Source organism: Corvus brachyrhynchos, unplaced genomic scaffold (assembly GCF_000691975.1).
Source record: "Corvus brachyrhynchos isolate BGI_N302 unplaced genomic scaffold, ASM69197v1 scaffold1005, whole genome shotgun sequence".
NCBI lineage: Eukaryota > Metazoa > Chordata > Aves > Passeriformes > Corvidae > Corvus > Corvus brachyrhynchos.
In genome coordinates this window covers 249,548-259,454 of record NW_008238124.1, presented here as the reverse complement: position 1 = coordinate 259,454, position 9,907 = coordinate 249,548, and the positions used below count along the sequence as shown (strand labels likewise).

At 63.2% G+C, this 9,907-nt stretch overlaps 1 protein-coding gene across 1 annotated transcript in view; it reads right to left on the bottom strand.

Moving 5' to 3' along the window:
- MAMDC4 (MAM domain containing 4) overlaps positions 1-9,901 on the bottom strand; it is a 13,065-nt gene extending 3,164 nt beyond the window's left edge. The window contains exons 1-19 of the mRNA XM_017733417.1: positions 6,354-9,901; positions 5,825-5,998; positions 5,473-5,613; positions 5,061-5,206; positions 4,859-4,943; positions 4,497-4,625; positions 4,109-4,255; positions 3,867-3,961; positions 3,445-3,603; positions 3,067-3,151; positions 2,498-2,647; positions 2,089-2,193; positions 1,772-1,903; positions 1,396-1,526; positions 1,202-1,307; positions 811-927; positions 465-599; positions 225-355; positions 5-153 (exon numbers count right to left, since the gene is read on the bottom strand). Of these exons, the coding sequence (XP_017588906.1) occupies positions 5-153; positions 225-355; positions 465-599; positions 811-927; positions 1,202-1,307; positions 1,396-1,526; positions 1,772-1,903; positions 2,089-2,193; positions 2,498-2,647; positions 3,067-3,151; positions 3,445-3,603; positions 3,867-3,961; positions 4,109-4,255; positions 4,497-4,625; positions 4,859-4,943; positions 5,061-5,206; positions 5,473-5,613; positions 5,825-5,998; positions 6,354-6,561 (2,525 nt within the window). The 5' untranslated portion in view covers positions 6,562-9,901. The remainder of the gene's footprint in view (positions 1-4; positions 154-224; positions 356-464; positions 600-810; positions 928-1,201; positions 1,308-1,395; positions 1,527-1,771; positions 1,904-2,088; positions 2,194-2,497; positions 2,648-3,066; positions 3,152-3,444; positions 3,604-3,866; positions 3,962-4,108; positions 4,256-4,496; positions 4,626-4,858; positions 4,944-5,060; positions 5,207-5,472; positions 5,614-5,824; positions 5,999-6,353) is intronic.
- Between the last annotated feature and the right edge of the window lie 6 nt (positions 9,902-9,907).

The following is a 9,907-nucleotide window of genomic DNA, read 5'->3' as shown; positions in this document are numbered from 1 at the left end:
TCGCTGCCAGGTGCCCTTTCCGCTGGCTGCCAGTGCACAGCCCCCCGCCTCGAAGGAGCAGGAGAGCTCGGCCCCACAGGGGCCTGCTGTCTGTGCCAGGTCGTCCAGCCCCACGTCCCCCAGGAACCCATCGTGCAGCACCTCGAAAGCCACCTGCCCCCAGGCAGCGGTGTCAGACACCCCATACCTCACTGGTGCCAGGGACATGGGGGCTTGCTCCTCACCTGGTACCGCTGCTGGCCCGTGGCGGGCAGTGTCGCCCATGCCCGGTGCCAGATGCTGCCCTGGGTCCCTTGGCGGGTCCACAGCACCACGTCCTCCCCTCCCTCCGGCCGCAGCTTGAGGTTCAGGGTGCCTGGGCAGAGGGGGGCATGGGGCAGCCATCCCGCACCCCTTGGGGACCCCGCTGCCCTCAGAGTGGAGCTGGGCTGGGGCACCCCGGGAGGATGCCATGGGGCACGTACCAATCTGTGGGCCGGCCAGGCGGTACCAGAAGGAGAGACAGCGTGGGGCAGTGGCTGGCTCCTGGCGGGAGGTAAGGAGCTGGGCCCTCTGCCCGTGGCTCCATGGCACAGAGGGGTCCACAGACAAGAAGTAGCCTGAATGTTGGGAACAGCCAGGGTGGAAGGGTCACAATGTGAGTGTTCCACATCACCCACAGCCCAGATCTGCATGTTCCCAGGCTGCCCTAGGTGAGCTTGCTCCATAGGCATGGGGCTGCTGGGAGTGCACAGGGCATGTCTTGGCCCTGGGGACTGAAGGCTATGCCCTGGGCTCCTGGGTTCCCCCAAAGAGCAGCCAGCCCCTTACCTGAGCCAGTGGTGTGGTCAGAGCCATGCCCCTGCCCCATGCTGCGGACCCATTTGAAGTCACTGGACAGATCCTGGTACCAGCCACACAAGTCCCTCTCAAAATTGCAGGACAGCTCTGGCCAGAGAGAGGTGACAGTGTGGAGGTGGAAGGGGATAAGGCACCACAAAAGCAAATGGGTCCCCTGAATGTCCCTTTCCCCCTGCTCCCCTGCCCCACTCCCCAAGTTTACCCCATGCAGGGGTCCCAGGCCAAGGCAGGATATGTGCTTGGCTCTGGCGCTCGGCCTTCTGCACCCTGGTCCTGTTCTTGGACAGAGTGACAGCCCCCAGGCAGCCCCCATGGAAAGGGTCTGGGGTCCCTCTCCCTGCCCACACACCCCTGGCCGTACCCGCAGCCATGGGTGACACCACGTCAAGGTAGCACTGCTCGAATGTCACGTTGTCAACACTGACATTCACCGTGTCCTGGAGATCCACCATTGCCAGCAGCTCGACCTGGGGGCAGCAGCCATGAGCCCGGGGTGCCCTGAGCACTGGCACTATCCCACTGAAAGCCCCCCAGGTCCCTGTGCATCCAGCCCACCTGGAAGGGCCGGCTTCTCTGGCCCAGTGGGACACGGACACGACCCCCAGCTGTGCTGCCATGACCTTGCGTCTGCCAGGCCAGCTGGGTGGTGCCAGTGGTGTGATCTGCAATGCTGACGGCGAGGAAGCCTGGAACGAGAGGTGGTGCAGAGGCTGTGGGCACCCAAAACCCCTGGCCACCCTGTGGGGAGCCCTCCATGGCACCAGCCCATGGTCCCAGAGTTCAGGGACACGGACGGGGACACAGACACCCCTGCTCCAGGATGATGTGATGGGGCAAAGCAGGGTTGGGAGAGGCAGCAAATGCAGGTGGGCATGGGGGGCTCTGGGGGCAGGAAGCAGGGAGGGCACCCCAGGGATGGGCAGGAGGTTACCTTGGGGGTCACTGTGGATGCGGTAGCTCATCTCCATGGTGCAGGCAGGGCCAGAGGGGCCCAGCGGAGGCGATCGTGCCTTCGCAGGACCCACCATCTGTCCTTCTCCTGTCTGGAGGGCCAGGGAAGTCCCTGGGCACAGAAACACTCTGTGAGGTGAGGACTGGGGTCCCACATCGCTGGTAGCACCCCCAGCCCAGCATCCTGCCTGGGCATCGTCCCCCATTGTGCAGTGGCACCCACTGGGCACCGGCTCTGGGGACTCCTGTGGTGCTGGGCACTGAAGAGCATTGTCTGGGTGTTGGGAACAACCTCACCTGTGAGGAAGCTGTCAGGTTCAGTGACCCTCTGCAGACCCCAGCGCAGTCGCCCCACGCTGACGTCGTGCCAGCCCCCAGCCCCTGACTCGAAGGTTGTTGTCCCTGCAAAGTCAAAGAATCCTGGTTTGGGTTGGAAGGACCTTAAAGCTCATCTCATTCCACCCCTCTGCCATGGGCAGGGACACCTTCCACTATCCCAGGTCGTTCCAAGACTTGGAACCAGACTTGGACACTTTCAAGGATGGGGCAGCCACAGCTTCCCTGGGCAACCCAAAACTCCAGGCTCAGTCTTGCCAGGCCATTGTGCTCCCGGGGGCTGTGCAGGCACTCATGTGCCCTGGCCGTGCCTGCCCAGGGGTGCCTGGTCCCCTCCACCACCAGCTACCAGGACTGCCCTGGCTCTCACCACAGCGCTTCTCGTCGGAGCCATCAGCACACGTGTCAGCGAAGTCACAGGCCAGCTCTGCGGCAATGCAGTCCCCACTGTCACAGGCCACCTCATCTGCTGTGCAGGGGCTGGCACCTGCCTGGCTCGGCAGCGTAACCACAGGCTTCTCTGATGATGAAACAGCCCAGGATGGAGAGCAGTGGTGAAAGGGCTCAGCAACAGCATCCGTGTCAATCCTTCAAGCCACTGTCCCCTGTCCCTAAGCATCTCCTTGTCTCTCCATTTCCCCCATCTCAGCCCAGCCCAGCTCAGCCCAGCTGCCACCAGCTGAAGGGGAGCCAGGGCTCAGTAAGAACTCCTTGTGGGACAATTTTTCGCACAGAGGATGGAGTGTCACAGCCACAGAACAAAGACACCAGCACCCCAGCGCAAGTGTTCACTGTGCTGCACCCAGGATGGTCCGTGTGACGAGCAGAGGGACAGGCAAACCATGTGGCAGGTCCTTTAGGGACGGTGCCGTGGGCACAGGACACCTGGGACAGCTCCCCACACTGGAGCAGGGTGAGGGACACTGCCCACCAGCTCACCCTGCTCCTTCACACAGCCCTGGGACAGGATCAGGTCATCGATGGCCACGGTCCCCCCGCTGCTGGCCACCCCCTCGATCAGCACCTGCAGGAAAGCACCATGCCAGCAACATCAGCAAGGGGTCCTGCGCTGTATGGGGGGATTAGGGTGACAGAAGGGAGCCGTGGGATGGGGGGAGCCAGCACTGTCATGGACCGACACATATTTTCCCCTGGAAGGGACTCAGTGGGAGCAGGGGCGATGCTGCAGCTGACAGAGGTGCACAGCATGGGCTGGCACGGCCACGGTGGGCTTGGGGGGTGGTGCTGCCCCTGTATGCAGCTCTGGTTCCTGACCCCGGAGACAGCCCAGCTCCCCACAGCACAGCACCAGCCCACCTTGAAGGGAACCGTCACAATGAAGTCCACTCTCTCCCGGACCCAGCAGCTGCCCAGGTCTCCTGTCCTCTCCCTCATCAGGTTCTTGGTAGAGTTGGTCACGTAGGAGATGCTGAGGTTGCTGGTGGCCGAGCCATGGAGGTGGTAGTACAGCACAAGCTGGGGATGGGGAGGAGGGTGAGCCTCAGGGCAGGGGCATGCAGCCCCTGCATCCCACAGAGGGGCTGCCAGGAGCTCAGAGCTCCCAGTGGGCACCAGAGATGTCACCAACCCTCTCCCCGCCCCGAAAACCTGATGCCCATCCCCAGAAAGGGCCGATCACAGCCCCAACCCCACATGAGGGTCCCCACATCTGGGAACCCCATGTCCTGTCACCACTGTCCCCACATGGGCTGTGACATGAGGTCCCAGCCGTGACTCACAGAACAGGAGTTGGTGGCTTGGAAAGTGGGGCTGAAGAGCTGAGCTGTGCCACCAGCCTGTGCAGCGGGGCCACCACCCACGTGGAGGAAAAAACCTGCAGGAGATGCTGGGGCTGAGTGGAGCCGGGCAGATGGGTGGGTGCAGGACACCGCTGTCCTGAGCAGAGCCCAGGCGTGTGTCACACCAGGGCACGTCCACCTGTGGTGGGGCTCTGCCGGGACACTGGTGCCACGCCACATACCAGCCCTGCTGTTGTTGCTGTGGTCCCGAGTGGGAATGCTGTAGGAGGTGCCCAGGTTCAGGCTCGTGTTCCTGCTCCACACCGGGGGCCCGGCCGCCGCCTCCCAGCCACAGAGATCATGGTCAAAGGAGCAGCGGGTGAAGTTCTCTGTGGGGAGAAGGGACAGCAGTGACCTGGAGACCGGGGTCCCAGCCCTCTCTTGGACAGGTAGGTCCCTGCAATGGGCTGGGCTGATGCCACCCCTCTGCAAACCCTCAGGGTCATTTTGCCCTCCTGTGTATGGGGCAGAACTGGGGGGATGCCTGCCAGCCTAGAGCACAGCTTTTCCCCACCAAGGCAGACCCCCCGCCCATCCGCAGGACTCCTCCCGAGGGCCAGGGGTGCTCACTGCACTGCGCCGCGCCCTCGTCCGAGCTGTCCCCGCAGTCGTCGGTGCCGTCGCAGAAACGATGCCATGCCAGGCAGAAGCCGTGGGGACAGCGGCTCTCCTGGGCCCCGCAGACCTGCTGCCCGACCTCTGGGGTGGGGGGACACATGTCAGCGAGTGGCTGGTCCCAGAGGGACACGGTGAGCTCCCCCACATCATTCCCTGGAGTGGCTCAAGGGACAGGTTTTCACTGCCCACCTCATGCTCTGGCCAGGGCACGGTGCCCCAAGAAACAGCGAGCAATAGGAGAGCTCCCCCGGGTTTTGCACCCCATCCAGTTCCCCCAAGATCCCGGCTCATACCCCAGCAGATGTGGGACTCACCTGGTAAGCCACAGTTCCTGAACACGATGTCATCAAGTGCCACCTCTGCCCCGCAGGTGGGCGGTTGTGTCAGGGAGAAGATGAGCTGTGATGGGAGGATGGGGATGGCATGAGCTCCCAGGCCCCTTGGGGTCCCAGAGCAATGGTCAAAGGAGCTGGTCCCAGCTATGGTGACAGTGCCCGGGTACTGACACTGTCTCACCTGGAACTGCTCCTCGATCCGGCCGGGGTAGGCAACCAGCTGATGCCAGCCCTCGCTGCTGCGCTCGGGGCTCTGCCACAGCCCCACCACGTCGTCCCTGTGTGCCACAGCCAGGCGCAGCACCGGCCGCTCTGTCTGGTTCAGCCCTGAGGGAAGCCCCAAATATGCCCTTGGTACGGGGCATCTTGGGGTAGCCAAAGGAATGAATGGAGCCCTGCCAGCTCTGGGGGCTGGAGCTGGGACCCCCAGGTCCCACCAGCTCTGCATGTGGAGCATGGAAGAGGCAAACAGGATGCCAAGGACCCATCCCAGGGTGCAGGTAGCTCTGTCCCTGCCATAGGGGCAGATGGCCCCATCCCTCCCCACTGCCTCCCATCCTCACTGCCCCGTAGCTGATGCTGCCTGTGCCCACCTTGGGTGCCCTCACAGCTCCCTGAGAGGTGGTACCAGGCTCTGATCTCACATGTGGCGGCTGCTTCCCGCATCTCTGGTGACCTGAGCCAGGCCGTGGCTGTGGTCTTTGCTGGGGGGGATGTGGTCACCAAGAACCAGCCTGGGGAGGGCAGAAAGCAGAGCAGGGACTGCAGCCCCATGGGGTGGCATCGGAGCTGTGCCAGCACTACTCCTGCCCCTCCATGGATCTGCTCCGTCCCCTGCACCCTACAAGGATGGGTGTCCTGTCACCCTGACTCTGGGGCACCCATAGCCCAGTGGAGCAGTGCTGTGGGTGCCCAGAACCTGCTCACTAAGCAGCTCCCTCTTACCCAGGTCAGTGCCCAGAGTGTGGTCTGAGTGAGGCCCCGTGCCCCACATGGCCAGGCTGGCCCGGCCCCGCACCCATCCATACGTCGAGGTGCCCACGTCCTGCCAGCCACAGTCACTGTCCTCGAAGTCACAGGTGAAGGGGGTGCCCAGCACTGCTGAGCCCCGTAGGTACCCTGAGAGTGGGCAGATGGAGGGTCAAGGCAGGTTTGGGGCCACCCTGGGGACCTGTGCCCACCCCAGGGAACTGCACCCACCCAGGGGACCTGTGGCCAGCCCAAGGGACCTTCACACAGCCTGGGATCCTGCACCCACCTGGCAGACTCACCTGCACCCAGGTAACCTGTGTTCACCCTGGGTACCTGCACAAGGGACCTGCCCCTCCCCCATGGATCTGCGCCCACCCTGGGGGCCCTGCATCCATCCTGGGCACCAGCATCACCCCAGGGACCTGCACCCACAACACCCCTTACTACCTCACCCCAGGAGCAGGGCCTAAGAGTGGGTCTGGGGGGGGGTCTGGGCACCCACCACACTGGTTCTCGTCTGAGCAGTCGCTGCAGTCACAGACGAAGTTGCAGAGCTGCTCAGCCGCGCTGCTGCAGCTGTTGACGACCACGGACCCACTGGGGAGGACGGTTCTGGCTATGGGAGAGACAATGGGGCTGAAAACCCTGCAGGAACCAGGCACGGTGCCCGCAGCAAGTGACGGAGGGCACGTGTGACCTGCAGGTGACATTTGCCTGGGCACCTCGGTTTGGGACCCTGCTGGGGCAGATACTGAGCTCTCAGTGGCATCTTCCCTTGGACAGCCCCCCCCACCCGTCACTGCCCCGCACTCCACACCTCTCACACTGCCACCTCCCACCGTCAGCCTAGGGGTGCCAGAGCCTGCCGGGGCACTGACTCTGCTATATCGCACCCGTGCTTCGAGTCCCAGCCCCCATTTTGTAAGAAATGGGGAAATCTGGGCGTTTTCTGTCCCACGCTGAACAAAGCCATTGCTGATCCCCAGCCCGGTGCTGGGGGCTCCAGCTCCCGCTCACCCTGGGAACCCCGGGCTGACTTCAGCAGCAGAGCCCAGCAGGCTGGGCGGTACCTGCCCCGGCCCCCAGCGCTGGAGGAAGCTGCCGGGGAGGACCAGAGCGGAGCAGCCAGCAGGGAGACCCCTTCCCCCCAGCGACACAACCCCCGCCCGTGTCGGCAGAGCTCACCCAGCAGCACCAGGAGGGCCAGCATCGACAGTCCGCCTGCAGCCATCTCGGCCACCGCGACGGTAAAACACAGCTGGGAGAGGCCACACCGTGAGCCCCGGGCTGGAATGCACTCCCCAGGACCTGCCTGCGTTGGACTTCAGCCCCGCTGTTATCGGCTCCCGGCCGGGCAGTGGGGTTTATGGCGAGGCTGTGCCGGCTGGGACAGCGCACCGCGATCCCGTCACACAGCACCGCCGGCACCACAGCAGCGAGCTGCAGCCAGTGGAGACCTTCGGCTTTTCCCCACTGAACCTCTCTTCTTCAGCCCGTGTTCCACCCAGGACAAGACGGTGGGTGCCACTCTGTCTGGGATGGGGCACGGCCCGGTGGAATGCACCGGCTTTGGGGGGGGCGAGGAGGCTTCCTGCCGAGCCAGGGATGCTGCCAGCCCTGTGGGGGAAGCTGGAACCTCTGCTAGGGACATGGGGGTTCTGCCAGTCCCTGTGCATAAGGGGAGTGGGACAGCCTTTGGGTGCAGGGTTGGCAGTGGGCTGCACTCTGGGCAAGGAGAACAGCTGAGCTGGGAGTCAGCAGTATCTCCAGTATCCCATTTTACCCTGCCCTCTGGCAGTAGGAAGCCATTCCCTCTTGTCTTGTCACTCCAAGCTCTTGTCCAAAGTCCCTCTCCAGCTCTCTTGGAGCCCCTCTAGGCACTGAAAGCCTAAAGGAGTGCTCCCTGGAGCCTGGGGATCCCATGATGCCATCGGTAGGAGCCAGTCCTCACCCTGCCTGCTCTGCTCTGCTCTGGCTGGCAGGAGCATCTCAGCACCGAGCTCATGACTGCCACGGGGTGAAGGGGCACAGCTCCAGGGCCACAACCAGGTCATTCCTGGGGCAGAACACTCCTGGCAGAGCTCCAGCAAGGGCTGATGAGCTTGGAAGAAGCATGGCTTGGAGGCCAGAGCCCCAAAGGTCACCACCAGTGTTGCCTGGTGATGGCAACTACTGCCCCCACCGGTTTCCCCACCTGGGCAGGGGAAGCAGGGGCTGCTACCCCACAGGAGCCCTCTCACCTCTGCTGCCGCAGCCACCGTGCCGAGAGGGCCCCTGTTGAGCAGATCCTCCCCTTGAGCTGACGGCCTTGGACTGCAAATTGCAGGGGGATTACATCAGGGACAGTAAAACACAGGCTCAGCTCCTTCTCCCAGCGCCAGCAAGGCCCAGTGGGGGTCAGCAGCCCCACATCCCTCAGCCCAGGCATGCTGGAGAGCAGAAGCCCTGCCCTGCTCTGAGCTGGCCGTGGGCCAGTGCCATGGCCACTGGCAGAGTAGTCACTGGCCTCCTGGGTGCCATGGGCAGAGCAGCTCTCACAGGTGTGAGCCCTCCCCTTTCCACTGGGGATGCTGGGCTCCCAGTATGAGATGTGGGCATACTGGAGCAGATCGAGCCAGGGGCTGTGATGATGATCACAGGATAGTACAGAATGGAAGGCACAACTGGAGGTCACCCCATCCCACCCCTCTGCTCCAGGAGGGTTCCCTGGAGGATGTGTCCAGATGGGTTTTGAGTATCTCCACAGAAGGAGATTCCCTGATGAAGATGATGGGGACTGGACTTCCCATGAGGAGAGGCTGAGCTGGATGTGCCCAGTTTGGAGAAGGTGTAGGGGGATGTCACCCAGGTAAGCCCTGGCAGGAGGGTGCAGGAAGCCGAGCCTTCGAGCAGGGAGTGTCCCAGCAAGGGCCAAGACAAGAAGAACAGCAAATGCCACTAAAAGAAAAACCTTTTTTCCTGTGAGGGTTGTCAAAACCAGAGCAGGCTCCCAGGCTGCTGGGGAGTCCAAGTCGGGGAGATTCTCAAACCCCACCTGGTCACAGCTCCCAGCAGCCTAATTCTAGAACAGAATCATGGAATTCCCTGCGTTGGAAGGGACCCACAAGGACTATCGAGTCCATCTCCTGCCTCAGCCCTTTCCAAGGCAAATCCTGATACACCTCCTGCTGTCCCCACCCCAGACTGCCTGCTCCCATGCCAGGCCCCCCGTCAAGGGGCTGAAAACCTGGCAGGTCCCTTCCACTGCCAGCAGGCACAACCCAGAGCAGGGAAGGAGCAGCTGAGCCGTGAGCATGGCCACCCAAGCAGCTGTGCTCCCCCAACAACTTTAATTCTCACAGATACACGTGGGATGAGCCCCTGGCACCAGGAGGCCGGGGCAGAGCAACCACTGGCTTCACCAGCTTTGCCATGCCAGGGAGGTGGGAGCAGCTGGCACGGGGACAGTCCGGTGATGGCGGAGAATGGGCGAGTTCAACACAGAGGAAAATCAGGAGAGCCTGGAGCACCGCCGAGCACGGGGAGCCCGCTGCCACCGCCCCGGCGCCGCATGCAGCCGTGCCAGCTCCGGGCTGGCACCACAGACAGAGGAGTCAGTACCCTTCATCTGCCCAGGTGATCTCGTAGTCGGGATACTCAGCCTTCAGCTTCTCTGTGGTCACAGCATGGTCAGCTCGTCCAAAGCCCTGCATAGGAAAGAGGGTTCCCAAGGAGAGCTGGTGGGTGACCACCTGCAGGGAAGTGTGGCAAGTCCCCAGGGCAGCTCCGGCAGACCCCAGCAGCAGAGAGACCGCAGAGCCTGTGCCAACCCCTCTGTGGCAGCTCTGCCTCACTCCAGCTGAGGCAGGCATAGCACCCAGGCAAGAGGACAGTGCCACCCTGAAACTGGGAAAACTGGGTGCACTGTGCACCACCCTGCCCTGGTCCTAGCTGGGCTCTGCACTCAGCACAGCTGGTGCTGCAGCACAGCCCTGGGCCAGGGTCAGCATCCAGGGACCCACCATGCTGGTGATGTCCCCGGGGGTGCCTCCAGTCACTCTTACAGGGCCCCTACAG